At 39.8% G+C, this 25,708-nt stretch overlaps 2 protein-coding genes across 2 annotated transcripts; both read left to right on the top strand.

The window, feature by feature from the left end:
* The first annotated feature begins 13,349 nt into the window (after nt 1-13,349).
* On the top strand, nt 13,350-13,952 carry LOC139128378 (uncharacterized). The gene has a single exon (XM_070694162.1). It carries the CDS (start codon nt 13,350-13,352, stop codon nt 13,950-13,952), a length of 603 nt encoding a protein of 200 aa, XP_070550263.1.
* Nucleotides 13,953-16,856: 2,904 nt separating this feature from the next.
* On the top strand, nt 16,857-19,142 carry LOC139128376 (uncharacterized). The gene is made up of 2 exons (XM_070694161.1): nt 16,857-18,201; nt 18,610-19,142. Exons 1-2 carry the CDS (start codon nt 16,857-16,859, stop codon nt 19,140-19,142), a joined length of 1,878 nt encoding a protein of 625 aa, XP_070550262.1.
* The last annotated feature ends 6,566 nt before the right edge of the window (nt 19,143-25,708 follow it).

The following is a 25,708-nucleotide window of genomic DNA, read 5'->3' as shown; positions in this document are numbered from 1 at the left end:
CTGAGGTACAGCGTGATTATGATGCTGATGCTGAATTTGCAATTTCATTCATTGATGCATACATTACAGAGGCTCTGATGGAATATTTTGGCCTGGAAACTACTAATAGCACCCATACAAGATATCGACCACCTCAAGATCTTGTTAATGCTGATGATTGTCGAATGTGGATGAACTCAACATTTCTGGATCTCATTGACCAGTTTGTTTGGCCTAAGAAGGAAATAAATCTGTCTGTACAAGCTGAAACTGTCATAGGTATGTTGAAGGGACATTAACGGGACAAGGTCACTAATTTTTCAAAATAATTTGGTTATTTTGGTTTCTTTTGAAAATCATCTATGTTGTTCTGCTCATTGAAAGATATTCACCAGTTATTGTTATTCAACTCTCACAATGTACATGGTCATAACATTGTATCCAAATACAATTTTTAGTAAACACCGGAAATTGAATGATGAAGTAATCATGCATTATGTTCAAGTACAGTGTGTAAACTGAACTGTGACAACCAAGAATTACAGTAAACACAGTGAAATACCGGTACATACTAAATTAAAAGAAACTAAAATACCAAAAATGTAAAAAAGGTGACTTTGTCCCGTAGTATTTGATGATTATTTCACAAATTTTGTTGTGTGAAATAGCTACATATATAGTATACCACATGCTGCCACAAGTACTATGATGTAAGGTCATGTAAGGGTCATTAAAGTGTCCAAATTTAATGTTCTTGATCAAATAATTATCTGTAATTTAGTTGTGTATATTTAACCCTTAATGTGCCATTGACTTGAAATGTACACCGCCTCCCCCCAACCCCCACCCCCCACTCTGAACGAGGACATTCACATTGGCTTGGTATATGTACAAATCAATACCTGCATTCACAAAGAACTTTACCTTTGATCCTTTGTCAAATGCATTATAAAAGTATGATTTTCCCATTTAAAATAGCAAACAAACTTGTATAATCAAACAGTTTATTGAAACACATGCAAAGGATAATGTGAGGTAATACAGAGAAAGGGGCCTGCCCCTGTATGTGTGAGGCATTGCTTTAGAGTGCTGAAGTTTGTGTCTTCATGCATATGGCCATGGCATCTTAAAGGTTATTATGTGCTAAGTCAGTGTATCTACTTTTCTTTGCAGATGATGGGAGTGTTGTCACAGTGAAGCTTGCAGATGGAACATCATGTGTGATACTACTACAACCAAAACAGATGCATAGGGAACCAACAGACTATGTCAAAAATTATGGCCATACAGTTTTGGAGTTAGGGCTGTTGTTCAAATCAATGTGTGATATGTGTAAACTACCTGATAGGGATAGGGGTATCCGCATATTAAAAATGGCAATGGTAATTTTCAAATCTTCTAACAATCTTTCAAAATATGCCCTTGAAATTATTCGTTTATTAGTACATCAGTTATGTATATTGTCAGAACGAGAGGCATTGGAAGAGTTTTATGGTTTGTTTGTGAACACGAAAGGTAAAATAGATTCATTCATACCAGCAGACAGACAAATGGAGTACATCATAAAGCTTGTCAAATCAAATAAAAAGCATATGTACTCTAACAAAACTGAAAGAAATATTAAAAAAGCTACCAGTGCAATTGCTGGCATAAAAATCAAGTAGAATTCTTGTTAGAGGTAAAAAACACTCAGCAATATCTGCACAAGAGGATGAAATGGCAATTATTGAAGACCTTAGAAAGATAAGACCATTCCAATGTTTAGCGGGAGGTACCACCCCTCTTTTGCACACATCAGCAATACCATAACAAGACAACCTTGACAGGCAACACTTCTATGAATGGATTGATAGAAACATTGTGAAATTTGCTACAGAATTTGGGAAATAACTTGAATGTACTGAATTGTTATGCAATTGATTGCTAAAGACACAAGCCCTGCTTTATTTGGTAGTATGATTTTTAGGTAATTAGGTAATTGTATTAAGTACAACTCAGGTCTGTACAATAAACCATTCTACCTAAGTCTACCTAAGTTTGGGTTCTGACCAGAACATTTTGAATCATCAGTGGAAATGTTGTGTACACACAGAAGAGACAAATACGATGACTCCCTCCATTTGTGTTTTGAGTATCTATAGCTTTTCATATCCCTTCAAGAGAATAAACAATCTGTCAAGAAGGACATTCTGACATTTTACTTAAACAGCGGAACTTAGAGAAAACTTTGGCTCAGTGTGTATTCCAAGTATTCTCTTTTTAGTCCCCATATAGAAAAGCTTGCCTGCTGTGTGTGTCTGTGTGAGTCCATCCACATCAAAATCTTGAAATTCGCTAATTAAGCTAGTTTTTGTGTGTGGTTACATTCTGGGCTGTAGATCGGATTTGGTTCAAATGAAGTTGACTCTCAAAACTATGCAAATGGCTTCACTTCAAAAAATGTGAAAATGGTAAAAAATGAAATCCCAATAACAAGTTGATCTCATTGAAAATTAGTATGGAAGGACCTTCGGTGGACCTCATACACTTTTGTTGATTATGTGAAAATATTTCAAGTTTAAATTTGTACTGAGTTTTTGGAGATTTTTCTCTTCTGGTGAAAAAACCTCTTCTCTAAAATTGCTTGTCCAATTGTTTTTAAATTTGCAAGAATATTTCTGTGAATTTGATTGAAGGGTTGAATTTTGATGTAAAATTTCACAAAAGAGAAAAACAAATATTTAATATATTGCCACAATGAAATAAAACAAGTAACACAGAATGTCAGATTAATAAATACTTTTTTCAAGACAGTGTACAGCGGCTTGTAGTGACAACATGAGTCCCTGACAAGAGAGTGTCAGGTTGCAATTTTTGAAGCAAGCTTAAATATATTTTCAACGTATGAAATATTTAAATAAGTAAAATCAGAAAGTAAATAATTTCTATTTTAATATTTGATATAATTTAATGATATTTTCTCTGCTAAGCTGGTGTCAATCCAGTGACAACAGAAGGTGATGGGTTACTGGACAGTGAATTTTCTGCATCAAAGTACTGACATAAAACTCCATACAGTATTTTTACCTTGTGAATATCATGATGTTCATTTTCATTGGGAAGTGACTTCATTTCAGAATCTACTCCGAATTGCTGATGACAGCCATCAAAATCAAAATCTGAGGTGACTTGACAAGACGGTGAAACTGGAGGAGAACAGTCCTTACACATACAGGATGTTTTGCAATTGTCACAACACTCATGGTGTATCCTCATTTAAAATGTCTTGTCCAAATGCCTTTACTGAGAACACCCGACGACAACCATCTGTTGTACAGTACTTCCTCATTTCTGCAGATATACCTTGAACATTGCTGGCGATATCAGAGGGATTATAATGAAGTATTGCTTCTGTTGGTTCTCCATCTCTGCCACCCCTTCCTACTTCTTACACGTAGGCTGAAAAAAACAATAACAAACAAAGCATTTAATCAATCACAGAACATGTACAGTAATGATAAAAGTGTGCTCTTCATTTTATAACTATGCCATATTTGTATCAAGCACAACTTGGTATTTATCTGGTTAAAACTTACACAAGTGCTCTATTTTGAGATTTATAATACTTGAACACAGATATTTCAGTATGTCCGCAGGGAGTAATATTATTTTACAGTAAATGTTTGAAAATTATGCCAAAAGTTGAAGCTCCTTGGCCTTAAAAGTCAATGTCAAGACATACTTTCTATTGTCCGTGGAACACCAATATGGATAACTCTTCGCACTGCCACTGGATCTGCTCCCATTCCATAAGCCTCTGTAGCAAGCAGTAATCTAAGTCCATCCTCACAGCTCATACTATCAACAACTTCTTTCTTCATCTGACAAACAATATTTTAAAAATGCTATAGTGACCTCAACATTTACATTTTTTAAAGTGGTTATTTGCCCAAGCTAGAACTGGACAGAAACTATGGTACTTTTATAACACCTGTCATCATGGAGGTTCATCAGTGTGGAAATAAATTCTTTCAAAGATACAATGAAATTTTCACTAGTCTTAGCTCTATAGCCTATATCTACTTCTAAGGTGTATGATGTTCATATGGCTCATCCCTCCTTATCGCCTCTGCAAGATGAGATAGGAATTGTTGGTGCTTAATACACCGATATTCATGCATATAGACAATTGCTAGTCACTAATTAAATTTGCTGCAGGCAGAATATTTTTTCCTAATCTCACCAAACAATTATCTCTCTATTAACTCACCAATTATAGCAGCATTGCTCTAAATCTTATAATTATAATTACTGTTGACGGTGCTGTAGTACCCTGCATATATGGAAGTGATTCGAATATTAGGGATTTCCCGTATCCAGTGGGTGAGAGACCAATACAATCACCTTGCAATGATGCCTTGAGACAGTCGACTTGCTTAGGTTTATAACCAAAGTATGATGATGAACTTTTCTCGTTCAACTTGCTCAAATAAGTTTAGTTTTACAAACAAATTCTAACATTGTGGACAGAGCCATATTGAATGGAACTTTCATCCAATCACAGCTTGTTTTATTTTAATCCAATAGCGTCCATGTTTACATTAGCCAGTACCTGACCCTTTTTTCCCACGCCCTCTACGGGGAAATGGGTCAGGGAACCAAACTAGTGGATTGTTGGCTGTAAGGTGCATACTGTATACAGCGTGCAGCATCAGAGCCCATGGCGCACCAAAACTAGTAGACCATGGAAGTAAGTACCGTAATACACGTCCATGTAGCCTACAACTTCACTTTCTATTAAAGCAGTTGCAACTGTAAGTCTTTACATGCATGAAAATATGAGTGTATGATGATTTACTTGTTTGATACAAAGTTCGCAGTGAAATCGTGGGCTGCACGCGGAACTGCATCAAGTCAAAGATCTTACTTAAATGGAAAGAAAGCCTATTATAATCTCAGTGTTATCCTTAGAAGCCAGGTGCCGGGTTAATACAACCCTTTTCAGAATTAGAGCGCGAAGCCGCTGCAGTTAACTGCAATAAAACTGCTCACACTAATTAGTTTTAGCTGTAGCCAGCTGGCAAAGTCGACAACATTGTATGTCCCATGCAGACAGTTTGTCTGGGGAAGTTGAAATAAAAAAGATTTGTACATGGACCAGTGCATGGTAATGTTACATTGTATCTTAATCTTGAACACAGGGTGCCAATCGTAAACTCTTATTTACAACTCGAGCCTCAGACAGAGCTAGTTTTGCCTTTGTACAAGCAGACTTTTTGGTCTTCGTCAAGTAGCCTTGTTCAACACCAAAGTGGCCACGGCTACAGCTGAAACTAATTAGTGCAAGCAGTTTTATTGCAGTTCACTGCAGTGGCTTCGCGCTCTAATTCTGAAAAGGGTTGTAACACGGCTGTTTTGCATTTTTCCCGACTACTTTTAACGTAATTAGATTATTTTTATAGACCTATTAATTTCGGTATTGCACTGCCAGCTGTTAGACGGCACACGTACGATTAGCAGTTTCGCGACCCCTTTCCCCCAGCATGGAACTGCACAAACACGAAACAGTTTCTAAATACCCATTTGTGGCTTTTTAGCCCGATCTTTTATTTGTCAAATAGTGTGATTGGCTGATGGACGCGCCTACGGTGTTGCCTTTGTTACGAGCAGTGTAAATAGTTTGATTAGGTCATTTTTTGCTCACGTGTTTACACACGTGGGCATATGTCGCAGCGATGTCTGTCTGTCTGTCCGTCTGTGTGTCTGTCTGTCTGTCTGTCTGTCTGTTGGTCCATTATCTCAAAAACGGCTTATCAGATCAGAATCAAATCTGGTACATATATTCAGTTAGCAAATGGCAAGAACTGATTAGTTTTTGGTGGGTGTGGCTTGCATAGTTTTTGCTCATTTGCATAATTAATGATTTTAGAAAAAATGGATATATATTAAAAACGACTGCACACAATTTGATGAGATTTGCTACAAATGTTGATCACACCAAGATATATCAGCAGTGGGAACCATAAGGGTGACATGAAAGATAAATGCTAATTTGCATATTTAATGAACTTTCCTAACTAGGGATATATGTCTGATTTGACTCGATCAAAATTAACCAAACTTGGTATGTATATTAAAGATACTATGATTTAACATTATTGAAAGTCATTAAGCGTTTTAATTTCAGCCAATTCCTAATTTGCATATTTCATGAACTTTGTTAATTAGGAATATATATTTGAAATGACTGGACCAAAGTTGATGAAACTTGCTACATGTATTGAAGCCACTATGATACAACATTTTTGAAAGTCATTAAACATTTTTACGTCAGCCAATTCCGAATTTGCATATTTAATGAATTTTCCCAATTAGGGATATATATCTGAATTAACTTGATTGTAGTTGTTCAAACTTACTATATACATCAAAGATACTGTGATATAACATTATTGAAAGTCAAAAGACATTTTTACTTCAGCCAAAACCTAATTTTAATATTAAATGAATTTTCATAATTAGGGATATTTATCTGAATGGACTTGATCAAAATTGATGAAACTTGCTGTGTACATTAAAGACACTATAATACAATATTATTGAAAGTCATCAGGCATTTTTACTTCAGCCAAAACCTAATTTGCATATATAATGAACTTTCTTAATTAGAGATATATATCTGAATTGACTTGACCAAAGTTGACAAAATTTGCTACACATATTGCAGATACCATGATACAACATTACTGACAATCACTAAGCATTTTACTAAAGCCACTTCCTAATTTACATATTTAATTAACTTTGTTTATTAGGGATATATACCGGATTACTTGATCAAAGTTGGCAAAACATGTTATGTACATTGATGATTATACCAGGTACTAGGTCAAAACAATATCGAAAGTCATTTCACATTTTCATGTCAGCTAATTTATAATTTGCATATCTAATGAGCTTTCACAGCTCGGCATATATGGCTTGAAGGACTTGGCCAACGGTAATTACACTTGCTAGATAAAGTGGTGATACAATAAGAGCAGTCAAATAACTTTAATATTTTTATTTCAGCTAATTACATATTTGTATACTTCATGACCTTTTAGAATTAATCGGCGATGATTATTGTTCATTATGTTGATCATAATAATTTCAATGAAGTTGCAAACATGTGGCAAAGGTTCAAATTTACACATAACTTCAATATATAATGAAATGTCGGCCACTAGACGGCTTTTTAAAATTCAGCTAGTTGGAAAAGCAAATTTTTAACAAAAATATAAATTTACACATACTTACTCATTTGCTCATAGTTCTTCAGTTTACCATAAAGCTGTCTGTTTTGTTTCATCTCCAGGTTTATATACCAACACACACACAACATTATTGCAGTGTGTGGCTACGCTGCCAGCCAGGTCAACTTTATTCACAGTCAACCTATTTCACAGTCATAGATTTGACATATAGTCATACAGTACAATAGAAACTAGTTTAGGAAAAATTGAGTACAGGAGTACAGGAACCTCGCACTAAAAACCAGAGGTTAAAACCTTTCACTCACAGAAAGGAAAAAGTGCTCTGGAAAAGCGTTAGATTACCTGCTTTCAAAAATGTCTGTTATACTAAAATTATGTTGCAGTAAACTTACTCACAGTATACAAAATGGCTGAAAAATATCTACATGCAGAATGATATATAAAGTGTAAAAAACTTCTGGTGCGAGTCTGACCCTGGCAGAGCGTAGACTTAACATAACCACACTTTTCCTATCAATCCAACACACGTGATATACCATCAACACGATTGGAACTAAATTGGGATAATTGGATGAGAGTATTTTGATGAAAGTTTGATGAAATCGAAATTTTTACAGCTTAAATTTTACAAAATAATAGAATACTGTAAAAAGTAAAATATTGTTTCCATCGAACAAAATAACAAAAACACGTCAATTTTTGTATTCATTTCTATGAAAAGGTGGTATGTTTGTGTAAATGTCATAAAAAAAACGAGACAAAATGCATAAAATTTGTGTAATTAATGACTTTGAGTCGGGGCACTTTTAAAATGTCCCTTACTTTTTCGTCAATTTGGGGCTTAATATACACTGAAACATGCCAGAAAATCCCAAGAGAGTTTGACCGGTTGACCTCGCTGTTAATTTTATGCAGGAAATTACAATAACAATGCTTGGTCGAATGACGCAGTGCCTTGAGGGTGGGATCGCCAGTGGTATAGGGGGAGGAGTACCTTCCCGATGGTGATAAGTGGTGCGGATTACCGTCGCCTAGGTGACTGGCGTTGCAAATACCTGGACTGAACCCACGCGTGGACTGAACCATTTGGTTTTTTGTGGGTGTCGGTGGTACTTTGACAATAAAAGTAAAGATGCACAGATATTGAGTTTATTGTCTTGTTTATGAGCGGCCAGTATTTCCAACAGCATGAATTACGTGCATTTGCCCTAGAAGAAATAAATAATTTCGAATAAAACATCGCGAATGTAACCACATTCCTTAAGCTCGACGAACACTTAAGTGCCCCAAAGAACCATGAAATCACCCGACTTTCGATTGAAGAGATGAGTTTTGCCAAACCGCGTATACAGAAAAAGTGGCAGATGACTTTATTTTTAGAATCATAGACAGTATAGCGAGATGTAAAAAATGTGAAAGAGGCTCCCCACCTAACTATCCTAAATGTTTTTGTGTCGAGTTTGTGTTTGATTCGTTTCGAAAATGTGTTCCTCCATTCTTATCCGATTGTGTGTGTTAATAAAATGTTTGTTTCGCTTTGGATATTTGAGAGAAGTTTTGATTAGTGTGTACGGTAATGTTTTGTTTGTGTGGGGAAAGCTTATGGCGAGACGCAGCCGGACCTATGTTGTTACAAAAGTTGATAGAGTCGCCCTTTGACGCTTGCGTTTCGAAACCCGGGTGTGGTTTCTCATCAGTCGAGGTGTAGATTCTTTCCTTAGTTTGTGTTTGTGAAAATTTATTTTAATGCATTTAGTGGTCTTGCTTTTCGATTAGCGAGGCAAGTATATTAATTTTGGTCAAGTTGTGAGTCTGTTTGGTGGTTCGGTTTGTTTGTTCTATGTTTCTTTACTTCGGTAAATTTTGTTTCGACTGGTGTGCCCTTTAGATTTTTGCGGAGGTTTGTGAAGTTTTAGGCAATAAGTACCATTGGGGGTACGGATTTTATGTTTATTGGATCAAGATACTCACAAGTATCCTGGTTGATGTGCTTTTTCGTACATTTTGATTCATAGTACATTTTGATTCATAGTTCGTTTACTTTGTTTACTGTTTGTTCTGGCTTGTTGTGTATAATACTGAGTGTTGCGTAATTGCCTTTCGCATTCGAGTACGTAATCGTTTGTGTTGACAATGACGAAAACCCGACCCTTGTCGAGGTTTTTTTTTCCCGAAATTTGTCTATTGTTTGCAAGCTGGTTTATCGCGATTCTTTTAGCACGCGACATGTTTTGTTTCCTTGTTTGAAAGAGTATCTCTAGAAGTGCGAGTTTAGCAGCTTCAGACAGCTTTCAAGTTTTTGGTTTTTGTTGTTTGTGGAGCCCAATTGACTTTTCTTTGAATTTGTGTTGTTGCGATTGTTTGTGTCTCACGATGTAGCGTAGTCACATTTTACGACTTTATTTGTTGAAATCCTGAGGTGGTTTTATTCTGTTTGGTTTTGTTGGCGTCCGAATTAATTTTAAGGCTTTTGCCTAGTACTATTTTTCGGAGTTTCATAGTTTGAGCGATGATAGGTTTGTTGAATTTCATGTTGTTTCATGTTGTTGTCGGCTTGCCGCTTGGTACGGGTTTTTGTTAGCGCTTGGCGCGTTTGTTTTGGCGATGAGCCTATAGCTTTTTTATGCTTCTTTTCGCCGATTCGATGTGCTTGGTAAGTAGGTGTTTGCCGCCTTCTTGTCACTGTGTGTGCGTACATGGACAGTCTGCATAGCCCTTGAATGTGGTCTCGATTTTGATCAAACTTACAATTTAGGAGTATATATCAAAACTGATAAATGATTTATGTTTTCACATGGGTTCACAAAAAGTTTCGCCCGGTGTTCATTTTTGGCCCAGGAATTCCATCTACCCACCCTTTACAGAGTAGTAAGCTTAAGGGGCAAGTAAACATGGATGCGCCGGTGCGATTCAACGATCAACCTGTATATCGCATCGAAAGTCAACAATTTTACGGCACGGACTATGATTTTATAAGTTTATACACAGTCCCTCGTGGATAGAGAGACTGTGGTTTATATAAAAATTATAAGGCGCGGGGTATTATATATTGACTGATTACTGTAGCTATAGATAGGCTACATTCAGGACGGGCAGCGACGGGCAGTAATTAGTAGGCAAAACAGGTGGTTTTCACCGTGGGCAGAACTCGGTGCAATAATACTGAACATTAATAGTAAGCCTGTCACCTTGAATGTATGCTATAGGTGAAACAAAGACTTCAAACGCACGATGGTACAAACAACACCACAAGTGAAACGTACACATATAAATACACGCGTTCCTACGTTGTGCCCACCCGGGCCACGCGATTAAAATATGACTGATACTGCTGGATAGTGTTAATTGGTCGGTAAACAGTCAATTAATAGTTTAATTGACTACCTGGGTGATTGGCAGGTCGTGTCCAACGACGCATATGCAAAGCAGGCCAAAAGACAAAAGCCCCCAAAGATATTGACAGCTGGCCAGGGTTCACCATGAATACGTAATGACGCTTCACTACGCAGAAACTGCGTAGTCAAGCCCTTCTTAACCGGTCAAACTCTCTTGGCATTTTCCCTCATGTGTAGTCAAGGCACTTTTGAAATGACCCTGACTAACTAAACCGTAAATCCATCGAAAAAATTTATTTTGGTTTGGGAAAAGTAACAAATCAAGATTAAACTAGTATTTCAGTGCCAAAGAAAGCATAGATAAGTTCGCATATTTTCATTCAAATATAAATATTGTTCATAAGTATTGAACAATATTGCATTAGATGCAGTCATGCAATGATTCTTACTCATAACATAAGCACAACATCGCAAATTTTTAATAAAATTTTAAAGATGGTTAGTAAATATGGTGTAATATTAACAAATTCCTTAAATTTTGAGAAATTGTGCCAATCCAATTATCCCAATTAAGTTCCAATCATGTTCATCACAGCGCCCTCACAATACACCAAAACAACAATTTTTCCCTATACGATGTAACTTGAGAAATTATATGTTTTGTTTCATCTCCAGCTTTATATACCACACACACACACACAACATTTATTGCAGTGTGTGGCTACGCTGCCAGCCAGGTCAACTTTATTCACAGTCATAGACAGACAAACAGAAGGGGAGTAAGAGTAAATGTAATCTAAGATTATACTCCTAAGCACTTGCTTACAGATAAACACTCAGAAATGGTAACATGTATGTAGCCATCTTTGGCTGTGGCTGAACGCCACCTACCATGCTGCATCAGCTGCCAAGATGAAATTCCTCCCTGAGCAGCTGTAGTAGCACCCCACTACGAAAGGACTGAGTTCCAAAAGCTGAAACATCATCAACTACTAAACCCAATTTTTGTTTATCTATTTCTCTTACTCTAGTGTAGCTAAGATGCTTATTCATATGAATTAAAGAAAATGTGTGTTTTGAAACGAACAGTGGTCTAATGATAAATTGATGTGAATCATTTGGAATGCCGGACACTGCTAAATAACGCTCAAGGTAAGCTAGAGGACATGTGATCTTGCCTGATCTAGAAATGTGTACAACATTCCCGTTACTACACTGGTCAGTTTTACTTTTCTGTATGAAAATGGTGACATGAGAGTCATAAAATGAAATATGTGATCTCTTAATATTAACAACATCACTAAATCTGAGAAAACCAGCATATGCTACTAACATCAAACAAATGTCTCTTACGTCCTTGAGTGAACCAGAGTCCTTAAAATATTCGACAAGTTCAGAAATAACTTCTGTGGTAACTGGCTGTTTTTGATTACTGGTTTACCAAGTAAACGTTTGGCAGACTCCATCAAATCTTAACAAAAGGATGTTCGGTACGCGAAGGTAAACCTGCAATTTGATGAGCCCACTGAATGCTATAAAAAGCTGATTCGACTGTATGTTTGGTATATCCTGCTGTAAGAGACCTCTGAATCAGATGTGTCAGATAAAGAGAAATATGGGAGGGCTCTGCTGGATAACTGTCAAGTTATGATCTGAAGCAAACTGCGACCATTTCCTCAATGCATTTGAATAAGCCAGAGTTGTTGAGTCTGCTCGTGAGGCCATGGAAAAACTTGGTAGATACTTGGTTAACTTTAGCAGTGTTGGATCTTCAAACTTGTCAAACTCAGCCCAAATACCAGTGTGGAAAATATCAGTGCCTGTGAAAGAGAATTAATGCAAAAGACAAATTGCACTGGAATATCATTACAAGTAGTCATTACCAACTGGTTGTAAAAATTTTCTCTATTGGTTTTAGTTATAAAACAGTTTTCAATCGAACTGTCCTATGCCATAATTGCTATGTTAATAGCTACTATGGACAACAACATAAACTTGTTGTCACTAGAGCCCGTATTAAGAAATGTAGCCAGGGAACTCCCTAGCCTGTGATATACAAAATCCATTTCTGCCTGCTCTAGGTGCAGACCCAAAATCCAGGGTCACTGTAATGTCCATGCATAAGCACAGCCTATGCACAGTGCTGATATCACCTTCTGTTAGGACGCCCTCTTGAGGCGACTTTGTGTACCTCATTAACATGCAGTTTTTGGGCAGTAATAAAGTTCCTTAGTTTCAACCACATCCATGCTTGCCTGCGACTCTACATTGGCGACGAGGATGCAGTTAAAAGAACTCAGATCGCCAACAAACTGACCAACTCAGCCTTCTAAACAGACGTCTAAATAGTTCGAGGTAAACATGCAAGGTTTTTGAAGAACTTTTGTGACGAATTCTGTCAGTCGAGTGAACAGCAGCATAACATGCAGCAGTAGTGCAGCGACGACACACAGACACCACGTGCACGCAAGGTAATTTGGTCAATAGCTCTATCATCGACGATGGCTTTCCAGAATCTGCCATCAATCCCAAGTTTCTCAGTTCATACAGATACAGACTCAATTGGTCCACGATGGGAGAAGTATGTAAGAAAAATTGAAAATACATTTGTAGCATTCAAAGTAACCGACGACAACAGAAACGCGCCCTTTTACTCCACTACGCTGGGGATGAAGTGTCGGATATATTTGATACACTGTCAGATACGGGTGTCGACTACAAGACAGCTCGTGACAAATTACAGTCCTACTTCTTGCCAAAACGCAACATCGAATATGAACGTTTTAGATTCAGAGAAACCATGCAAGACAAAGATGAAAATGTAGATGCATATAACACAAGGCTACAACAGCTAGCGGCAACTTGTGAATTCCATGACAAGGAACAGGAAGTTAAGTCACAGATAATTCGTGGATGCTTATCTGCTCGAGTAAGACGCCGTGCACTACGTGAAGAGCTATCACTCACGCAACTGCTTGATTTAGCAAGATCATTTGAAGTTTCTGAGTCTCAAGCACAAGGTATGGAGAAACCCAGTGAGACGGCATCTGTCAATGCTATAAAACAGCAACGCAGTCAAACAACCAAGCGTAAACAATATAGGTCTCAGGCATCTAGACAAAACAACAGGTCTCAGGCATCTGGACAAAACAATAAATGCTATAACTGTGGAGGAAAATACCCCCATGACAAAGCATGCCCTGCCAAAGGAAAGTCATGCAACTTCTGCAAAAAACAGAACCACTTTGCAAAGTGTTGTAGATCAAGAGGTGAGCGAGCAACCAAAGAGGTCAAGGTCAAGGCAGTAAGACATGAAACTGACAGCTCAGAAGGAGAATATGTCTTCAGTGTAAATCCACAGGCTATATGCAAAGACCGAAGACGGCGGCAACGGTTAACCTGAACAACACAGTTCTTCCAGTACTCATAGACACCGGTGCAACAATCAATGTTATGAGTTACTCAACCTACGAGCGCCTACACAGAAAACCAAAATTAAACACTAACCAGAAGACGCGCCTATATGCTTATGGCACAGACACACCATTACCAGTAAAAGGCACAATATCTGCTGAATTAACACATGGATCTCAATCCTGTCCAGCAAGATTTGTAGTGACGAAACGAGATGGAGACACACTTCTTTGCTACAACACAGCTAGCAAACTCAACATGGTCAAAATAACAGATGAAGTCAATGCGGTATCCCCTGACAACACTCATCAATGGTTTGACAGGTATGGTGACTTGTTTCATGGTATTGGTAAACTAGATGGAGTACAGTGTCAGTTACATGAAGATAGATCCGTAAAACCTGTCGTGCAACCACATCGCCGCATACCTTCCCATGTGAGAAAGAAGACAGAGAAAGAGATACAGAAATTGCTTGATCTGGATATCATAGAAAAGGTTGGTGATGAGCCTACACCTTGGGTATCACCGATCCAAGTAGTACAAAAGTCCAAGAAACCAGACGAGGTCAGAATATGTGTAGACATGCGAGAAGCCAACAAAGCGATACAAAGAGAGAGACACATTACCCCTACACTAGACGATATCATTGCAGACCTAAACGGAGCGACGGTGTTTACAAAACTAGACCTAAATGCTGGATACCATCAGATCAAACACGCTCCTGAATCTCGTCATCTCACTGTTTTCTCAACACACGTTGGCCTTTTCCACTATAAACGCCTGAATTTTGGAGTTTGTTCAGCAGCTGAAATTTTTCAGAACTACATACGTTCCGCACTCCAAGGGCTTGATGGTGTAATAAACATCAGTGACGATATCTTGGCATATGGTACAGATGAAAACCATGATCAGCGAGTAGATGCCTGCCTACAACGTCTACGAGAAAAGAAGCTAACACTCAACAAAGAAAAGTGTGAATTCAGAAAAGACAAGGTCGAATTCTACGGCAGCATATTCAGCCGAGATGGCATTTCACCTGACCCTAAGAAGGTTTCGGCAATAAAGGATGCCCCACCACCACGCAATGGCACAGAAGTGAAGTCGTTCCTAGGCATGGTGAACTACTGTAGTAGGTTTGTTCCAGACCTAGCCACAATATCCGAGCCACTCAGAGCACTCACCAAAAATGACACAACATGGAAATGGGGAGAAACAGAACAGAATGCTCTAGACTTAATAAAAGAGAAGCTAGCAGTTGATTGTACATTAGCATACTTCAACCCAAAGAAGAAAACTGAAGTAATCGTTGATGCCAGCCCTGTAGGACTAGCAGCTATCCTTGCACAGCCAGATGACAATGATCACATCTCTGTCATAGCACTTGCCAGTAGATCCCTCACACCAGTAGAGCAAAGATACTCTCAGACTGAAAGAGAAGCTCTAGCTGTCACTTGGGGAGTACTACACTTTCATCTCTACTTATACGGAAGCCAATTTCAAGTGATAATGGATCACAAACCCCTGGTACCGCTGTTTAACAAACCCACAGCCAAACCACCTACACGCATCGAGAGATGGATTCTGAAACTCCAGGAATACAACTTTGAGGTAGTGTACCAACCGGGTAAGCTGAACCCTGCAGACTACATACATGTCACGCCATCCAATACGGTCATCCAAGCAATCAAGTCGTGAAGGAAAGATAGCTGAAGAGCATATCAACTTCATAAGTCAACATACAGTACCTAAAACAGTACTCATCAGTGACATACAGCAAGCTACATTGGATGATGAAGCTCTACAACTTTCCATCCAAGCAGTCAGAGATGGTCAGTGGTACAAGAAACTGAATCAGACAAAAAACACCAAAGTTGGCACAGTACTAAAATGTATGCACAAAGTACGCCATGAGCTCAGCATTACTAAAGCCAACAATCTCATTCTCCGTGGGAACAGAATCGTCATTCCAAGTCGACTTCAACAAACCATAGTCAACATTGCACACGAAGGTCATCAAGGGATTGTGAAGACCAAGCATTATTGTGAGAAAAGGTTTGGTTCCCAAACATAGATGCAATGGTTGAAAGAACAGTTAAGTCTTGTATTCCCTGCCAAGCAACCACAGTAGACAACAGCCATGAACCACTAAAGATGTCCAAACTGCCAGACGGACCATGGCTAGAAGTCAGTGTCGATTTCTCAGACCTGTCAACCGGAGAATACTTACTTGTCATCACAGACGACTACAGTCGTTTTCCAGAAATTGACATTGTTAACTCAACCTCTGCCAAGGCAGTTATTCCAAAGCTAGATCGCATATTCTCAGTGTTTGGCATTCCGAAAGTTGTATGGTCAGACAATGGACCACCCTTTAATGGAGACGAGTTTGCAGCCTTTGCAAAGTACTTGGGTTTCAAACATCGAAAAGTAACCCCTAGATGGCCCAGAGCAAATGGTGAGGTTGAACGCCTGATGAAGGTGCAGACCCAAAATCCAGCTGTAATGTCCATGCATAAGCACAACCTATGCACAGTGCTGATATCACCTTCTGTTAGGACGCCCTCTTGAGGCGACTTTGTGTACCTCATTAACATGCAGTTTTTGGGCAGTAATAAAGTTTCTTTGTTTCAACCACATCCATGCTTGCCTGCGACTCTACATTGGCGACGAGGATGCAGTTAAAAGAACTCAGATCGCAAACAAACTGACCAACTCAGCCTTCTAAACAGACGTCTGAATAGTTCGAGGTAAACATGCAAGGTTTTTGAAGAACTTTTGTGACGAATTCTGTCAGTCGAGTGAACAGCAGCATAACATGCAGCAGTAGTGCAGCGACGACACACAGACACCACGTGCACGCAAGGTAATTTGGTCAATAGCTCTATCATCGACGATGGCTTTCCAGAATCTGCCATCAATCCCAAGTTTCTCAGTTCATACAGATACAGGATCAATTGGTCCACGATGGGAGAAGTATGTAAGAAAAATTGAAAATACATTTGTAGCATTCAAAGTAACCGACGACAAACAGAAACGCGCCCTTTTACTCCACTACGCTGGGGATGAAGTGTCGGATATATTTGATACACTGTCAGATACGGGTGTCGACTACAAGACAGCTCGTGACAAATTACAGTCCTACTTCTTGCCAAAACGCAACATCGAATATGAACGTTTTAGATTCAGAGAAACCATGCAAGACAAAGATGAAAATGTAGATGCATATAACACAAGGCTACAACAGCTAGCGGCAACTTGTGAATTCCATGACAAGGAACAGGAAGTTAAGTCACAGATAATTCGTGGATGCTTATCTGCTCGAGTAAGACGCCGTGCACTACGTGAAGAGCTATCACTCACGCAACTGCTTGATTTAGCAAGATCATTTGAAGTTTCTGAGTCTCAAGCACAAGGTATGGAGAAACCCAGTGAGACGGCATCTGTCAATGCTATAAAACAGCAACGCAGTCAAACAACCAAGCGTAAACAATATAGGGCTCAGGCATCGAGACAAAACAACAGGTCTCAGGCATCTGGACAAAACAATAAATGCTATAACTGTGGAGGAAAATACCCCCATGACAAAGCATGCCCTGCCAAAGGAAAGTCATGCAACTTCTGCAAAAAACAGAACCACTTTGCAAAGTGTTGTAGATCAAGAGGTGAGCGAGCAACCAAAGAGGTCAAGGTCAAGGCAGTAAGACATGAAACTGACAGCTCAGAAGGAGAATATGTCTTCAGTGTAAATCCACAGGCTATATGCAAAGACCGAAGACCGGCGGCAACGGTTAACCTGAACAACACAGTTCTTCCAGTACTCATAGACACCGGTGCAACAATCAATGTTATGAGTTACTCAACTTACGAGCGCCTACACAGAAAACCAAAATTAAACACTAACCAGAAGACGCGCCTATATGCTTATGGCACAGACACACCATTACCAGTAAAAGGCACAATATCTGCTGAATTAACACATGGATCTCAATCCTGTCCAGCAAGATTTGTAGTGACGAAACGAGATGGAGACACACTTCTTTGCTACAACACAGCTAGCAAACTCAACATGGTCAAAATAACAGATGAGGTCAATGCGGTATCCCCTGACAACACTCATCAATGGTTTGTCAAGTATGGCGACTTGTTTCATGGTATTGGTAAACTAGATGGAGTACAGTGTCACTTACATGAAGATAGATCCGTAAAACCTGTCGTGCAACCACATCGCCGCATACCCTGTGAGAAAGAAGACAAAGAAAGAGATACAGAAATTGCTTGATCTAGATATCATAGAAAAGGTTGGTGATGAACCTACACCTTTGGTATCACCGATCCAAGTAGTACAAAAGTCCAAGAAACCAGACGAGGTCAGAATATGTGTAGACATGCGAGAAGCCAACAAAGTCATACAAAGAGAGACACATTACCCCTACACTAGACGATATCATTGCAGACCTAAACAGAGCAACGGTGTTTACAAAACTAGACCTTAATGCTGGATACCATCAGATCGAACTCGCTCCTGAATCTCGTCATCTCACTGTTTTCTCAACACACATTTGTCTATTTCACTATAAACGCCTGAATTTTGGGAGTTTGTTCAGCAGCTGAAATTTTTCAGAACTATATACATTCCGCACTTCAAGGGCTTGATTGTGTAATAACCATCAGTGACGATATCTTGGCATATGGTACAGATGAAAACCATGACAAGCGAGTAGATGCCTGCCTACAACGTCCACGAGAAAAGAAGCTAACACTCAACAAAGAAAAGTGTGAATTCAGAAAAGACAAGGTCGAATTCTACGGCAGCATATTCAGCCGAGATGGCATTTCACCTGACCCTAAGAAGGTTTCGGCAATAAAGGATGCCCCACCACCACGCAATGGCACAGAAGTGAAGTCGTTCCTAGGCATGGTGAACTACTGTAGTAGGTTTGTTCCAGACCTAGCCACAATATCCGAGCCACTCAGAGCACTCACCAAAAATGACACAACATGGAAATGGGTAGAAACAGAACAGAATGCTCTAGACTTAATAAAAGAGAAGCTAGCAGCTGATTGTACATTAGCATACTTCAACCCAAAGAAGAAAACTGAAGTAATCGTTGATGCCAGCCCTGTAGGACTAGCAGCTATCCTTGCAAGCCAGATGACAATGATCACATCTCTGTCATAGCACTTGCCAGTAGATCCCTCACACCAGTAGAGCAAAGATACTCTCAGACTGAAAGAGAAGCTCTAGCTGTCACTTTGGGAGTACTACACTTTCATCTCTACTTATACGGAAGCCAATTTCAAGTGATAATGGATCACAAACCCCTGGTACCGCTGTTTAACAAGCCCACAGCCAAACACCTACACGCATCAAGAGATGGATTCCGAAACTCCAGGAATACAACTTTGAGGTAGTGTACCAACCGGGTAAGCTGAACCCTGCAGACTACATACATGTCACGCCATCCAATACGGTCATCCAAGCAATCAAGTCGTGAAGGAAAGATAGCCGAAGAGCATATCAACTTCATAAGTCAACATACAGTACCTAAAACAGTACTCATCAGTGACATACAGCAAGCTACATTGGATGATGAAGCTCTACAACTTTCCATCCAAGCAGTCAGAGATGGTCAGTGGTACAAGAAATGAATCAGACAAAAAACACCAAAGTTGGCACAGTACTAAAATGTATGCACAAAGTACGCCATGAGCTCAGCATTAATAAAGCCAACAATCTCATTCTCCGTGGGAACAGAATCGTCATTCCAAGTCGACTTCAACAAACCATAGTCAACATTGCACACGAAGGTCATCAAGGGATTGTGAAGACCAAGCAGTTATTGCGAGAAAAGGTTTGGTTCCCAAACATAGATGCAATGGTTGAAAGAACAGTTAAGTCTTGTATTCCCTGCCAAGCAACCACAGTAGACAACAGCCATGAACCACTAAAGATGTCCAAACTGCCAGACGGACCATGGCTAGAAGTCAGTGTCGATTTCTCAGACCTGTCAACCGGAGAATACTTACTTGTCATCACAGACGACTACAGTCGTTTTCCAGAAATTGACATTGTTAACTCAACCTCTGCCAAGGCAGTTATTCCAAAGCTAGATCGCATATTCTCAGGGTTGGCATTCCGAAAGTTGTACGGTCAGACAATGGACCACCCTTTAATGGAGACGAGTTTTGCAGCCTTTGCAAAGTACTTGGGTTTCAAACATCGAAAAGTAACCCCTAGATGGCCCAGAGCAAATGGTGAGGTTGAACGCCTGATGAAGGTGCAGACCCAAAATCCAGCTGTAATGTCCATGCATAAGCACACCTATGCACAGTGCTGATATCACCTTCTGTTAGGACGCCCTCTTGAGGCGACTTTGTGTACCTCATTAACATGCAGTTTTTGGGCAGTAATAAAGTTCTTTGTTTCAACCACATCCATGCTTGCCTGCGACTCTACATTGGCGACGAGGATGCAGTTAAAAGAACTCAGATCGCCAACAAACTGACCAACTCAGCCTTCTAAACAGACGTCTGAATAGTTCGAGGTAAACATGCAAGGTTTTTGAAGAACTTTTGTGACGAATTCTGTCAGTCGAGTGAACAGCATAACATGCAGCAGTAGTGCAGCGACGACACACAGACACCACGTGCACGCAAGGTAATTTGGTCAATAGCTCTATCATCGACGATGGCTTTCCAGAATCTGCCATCAATCCCAAGTTCTCAGTTCATACAGATACAGGATCAATTGGTCCACGATGGAGAAGTATGTAAGAAAATTGAAAATACATTTGTAGCATTCAAAGTAACCGACGACAAACAGAAACGCGCCCTTTTACTCCACTACGCTGGGGATGAAGTGTCGGATATATTTGATACACTGTCAGATACGGGTGTCGACTACAAGACAGCTCGTGACAAATTACAGTCCTACTTCTTGCCAAAACGCAACATCGAATATGAACGTTTTAGATTCAGAGAAACCATGCAAGACATAGATGAAAATGTAGATGCATATAACACAAGGCTACAACAGCTAGCGGCAACTTGTGAATTCCATGACAAGGAACAGGAAGTTAAGTCACAGATAATTCGTGGATGCTTATCTGCTCGAGTAAGACGCCGTGCACTACGTGAAGAGCTATCACTCACGCAACTGCTTGATTTAGCAAGATCATTTGAAGTTTTGAGTCTCAAGCACAAGGTATGGAGAAACCCAGTGAGACGGCATCTGTCAATGATATAAAACAGCAACGCAGTCAAACAACCAAGCGTAAACAATATAGTCTCAGGCATCGAGACAAAACAACAGGTCTCAGGCATCTGGACAAAACAATAAATGCTATAACTGTGGAGGAAAATACCCCCATGACAAAGCATGCCCTGCCAAAGGAAAGTCATGCAACTTCTGCAAAAACAGAACCACTTTGCAAAGTGTTGTAGATCAAGAGGTGAGCGAGCAACCAAAGAGGTCAAGGTCAAGGCAGTAAGGCATGAAACTGACAGCTCAGAAGGAGAATATGTCTTCAGTGTAAATCCACAGGCTATATGCAAAGACCGAAGACCGGCGGCAACGGTTAACCTGAACAACACAGTTCTTCCAATACTCATAGACACCGGTGCAACAATCAATGTTATGAGTTACTCAACTTACGAGCGCCTACACAGAAAACCAAAATTAAACACTAACCAGAAGACGCGCCTATATGCTTATGGCACAGACACACCATTACCAGTAAAAGGCACAATATCTGCTGAATTAACACATGGATCTCAATCCTGTCCAGCAAGATTTGTAGTGACGAAACGAGATGGAGACACACTTCTTTGCTACAACACAGCTAGCAAACTCAACATGGTCAAAATAACAGATGAAGTCAATGCGGTATCCCCTGACAACACTCATCAATGGTTTGACAGGTATGGTGACTTGTTTCATGGTATTGGTAAACTAGATGGAGTACAGTGTCAGTTACATGAAGATAGATCCGTAAAACCTGTCGTGCAACCACATCGCCGCATACCTTTCCATGTGAGAAAGAAGACAGAGAAAGAGATACAGAAATTGCTTGATCTGGATATCATAGAAAAGGTTGGTGATGAGCCTACACCTTGGGTATCACCGATCCAAGTAGTACAAAAGTCCAAGAAACCAGACGAGGTCAGAATATGTGTAGACATGCGAGAAGCCAACAAAGCGATACAAAGAGAGAGACACATTACCCCAACACTAGACGATATCATTGCAGACCTAAACGGAGCGACGGTGTTTACAAAACTAAACCTAAATGCTGGATACCATCAGATCGAACTCGCTCCTGAATCTCGTCATCTCACTGTTTTCTCAACACACATGGCCTTTTCCGCTATAAACGCCTGAATTTTGGAGTTTGTTCAGCAGCTGAAATTTTTCAGAACTACATACGTCCGCACTCCAAGGGCTTGATGGTGTAATAAACATCAGTGACGATATCTTGGCATATGGTACAGATGAAAACCATGATCAGCGAGTAGATGCCTGCCTACAACGTCCACGAGAAAAGAAGCTAACACTCAACAAAGAAAAGTGTGAATTCAGAAAAGACAAGGTCGAATTCTACGGCAGCATATTCAGCCGAGATGGCATTTCACCTGACCCTAAGAAGGTTTCGGCAATAAAGGATGCCCACCACCACGCAATGGCACAGAAGTGAAGTCGTTCCTAGGCATGGTGAACTACTGTAGTAGGTTTGTTCCAGACCTAGCCACAATATCTGAGCCACTCAGAGCACTCACCAAAATGACACAACATGGATATGGGGAGAAACAGAACAGAATGCTCTAGACTTAATAAAAGAGAAGCTAGCAGCTGATTGTACACTAGCATACTTCAACCCAAAGAAGAAAACTGAAGTAATCATTGATGCCAGCCCTGTAGGACTAGAAGCTATCCTTGCACAGCCAGATGACAATGATCACATCTCTGTCATAGCACTTGTCAGTAGATCCGTCAGAGCAAAGATACTCTAAGACTGAAAGAGAAGCTCTAGCTGTCACTTGGGCAGTACTACGCTTTCATCTCTACTTATACAGAAGTCAATTTCAAATGATAATGGATCACAAACCCCTGGTACCGCTGTTTACCAAACCCACAGACAAACCACCTACACGCATCAAGAGATGGATTCTGAAACTCCAGGAATACAACTTTGAGGTAGTGTACCAACCGGGTAAGCTGAACCCTGCAGACTACATACATGTCACGCCATCCAACACTGTCATCCAAGCAATCAAGTCATGAAGAAAAAATAGCCGAAGAGCATATCAACTTCATAAGTCAACATACAGTACCTAAAACAGTATTCATCAGTGACATACAGCAAGCTACATTGGATGATGAAGCTCTACAACTTTCCATCCAAGCAGTCAGAGATGGTCAGTGGTACAAGAAACTGAATCAGACAAAAAACACCAAAGTTGGCACAGTACTAAATGTATGCACAAAGTACGCCATGAGCTCAACATTAATAAAGCCAACAATCTCATTCTCCGTGGGAACAGAATCGTCATTCCAAGTCGACTTCAACAAACCATAGTCAACATTGCACACGAAGGTCATCAAGGGATTGTGAAGACCAAGCAGTTATTGCGAGAAAAGGTTTGGTTCCCAAACATAGATGCAATGGTTGAAAGAACAGTTAAGTCTTGTATTCCCTGCCAAGCAACCACAGTAGACAACAGCCATGAACCACTAAAGATGTCCAAACTGCCAGACGGACCATGGCTAGAAGTCAGTGTCGATTTCTCAGACCTGTCAACCGGAGAATACTTACTTGTCATCACAGACGACTACAGTCGTTTTCCAGAAATTGACATTGTTAACTCAACCTCTGCCAAGGCAGTTATTCCAAAGCTAGATCGCATATTCTCAGTGTTTGGCATTCCGAAAGTTGTATGGTCAGACAATGGACCACCCTTTAATGGAGACGAGTTTGCAGCCTTTGCAAAGTACTTGGGTTTCAAACATCGAAAAGTAACCCCTAGATGGCCAGAGCAAATGGTGAGGTTGAACGCCTGATGAAGACAATAAAGAAAGTCTACAGAACTTGTCACACAGAAGGAAAATCATGGCGACAAGAAATTTATCGCTTCCTTAGAAACTACAGAGCAACCCCTCACTCAACCACAGGTGTACCACCTGCTACACTCCTGTTTGGGCGGCCTCTTAGAACACGCCTCCCGGAAATAGTCACCAGAGTGGATGACAAGAAAGTACGCACACGCGACAAGAAACAGAAATCAAGAATGAAGACGTATGCAGATACGTGAGAGATGATTTGCAAGATTCCTGTCAAGTAGGAGACTTCATACTAGTCAAACGTGAAGGACACATACCAAAGAAGATATCTCAATATAAGACTGACCCCTACCAAGTTTCAACAACAAAAGGTAGTATGGTAACTGCAACAAGAGGAAACCATGAAGTGACTCGCAACTCATCTCATTTCAAAGTCCTCAACAGCAAACCAGACCAAACTGACCTGCATGATAGTCAGAGAGAGAGCTACCAAACGAATCACCAGCTTCTACTGACTTTGCTGATAAACCACCAGTCAGTTTGACCACTGACAAATGCGGGCAACAAGTTCATCGTTACCCAAACCGAGAACGTAGATCACCAGCTTATCTTAACACTTTCACTGCGTAATTAATTTTTATACGTGCATTCCTGTGCGTAGTTTTCTATGGAAATATGGCCTTATAGATATTGATTTACATGAATGAGCTGTATCTTTGTAATTATAAGAGTATTCAGGACAATTTTTTCAGTGAGTATTGCAATATGACAGAGCATCATAAAAATGCACAAAAAGTCATGTGACACACCTAGAAGGTCACGTGATCGTGGCGGCCATATTGGATTTTACAAAAAAAATTCAAAAAATGTTGCATTTTTTGTTACTTCTATATATAAATATTTCTATATGTAATATTTTTTTCAGTCTAACACTCTAAAAATACTACATACGTTTAATTAACTCAAATTCAATAGACGGAACACATACTCTAAAACATATTTCACATAAATGAGGTTAATATGGATATTTATTGCAAGTTCATTTTTGAACATCAGGTATCATCTGACATTCAAAAGAGAGCTATATTATATATATAAGCTTATATACTGGTAGCAAGTCCGATGTGTAATTGTCATTGATAGATTGATGTCGTACAACATCCAGAGGATACCCCATCATCGTTGCGACGTCGGTCAAACCTATGTCGCACTTTTCTCTCAGCATGCTCAGCTGGCCTACCTTCCTGTCTTGCTTGCAATCTCTGTCATTAATCAACTGGTTCGGGATATGTTCAAGTTTGGTATTAGAGTTGTGATTTGAAATTTGACTTCCGCTATTTCCGTCGAGTTCAGTTTCACAATCAGTAAACATTCCACCATCACTGTCCAGAAAAACATGCTCAAGGGCTTAGTCGTTGTTAAACTGTGAAACTGTGCCGCGTCGCCATTTTTAAATACTCTCTGACAGAAAAACAACAACCGATCACACGATCCTTACAAATCACGGCGCAGAAATTACCGAGTATGAGGGCATTTGTTTACAAATTTGGCGCGCATGCTCATTTAGGTTTGACCTCTACCTAGTACGCTACGCAGGCTTGGAAATAGTCAACAAACATGATGTAGATCAGACAAAGCCAACGTTTATCGAACGCATATGAACGCGTACGTTCTTGGCGCGTTTACGC

This window comes from Ptychodera flava, unplaced genomic scaffold (genome assembly GCF_041260155.1).
Source record: "Ptychodera flava strain L36383 unplaced genomic scaffold, AS_Pfla_20210202 Scaffold_51__1_contigs__length_905262_pilon, whole genome shotgun sequence".
Lineage (NCBI taxonomy): Eukaryota > Metazoa > Hemichordata > Enteropneusta > Ptychoderidae > Ptychodera > Ptychodera flava.
The sequence above is the reverse complement of the archived record's forward strand: the minus strand, read 5'-3'. Positions and strand labels throughout refer to the sequence as shown.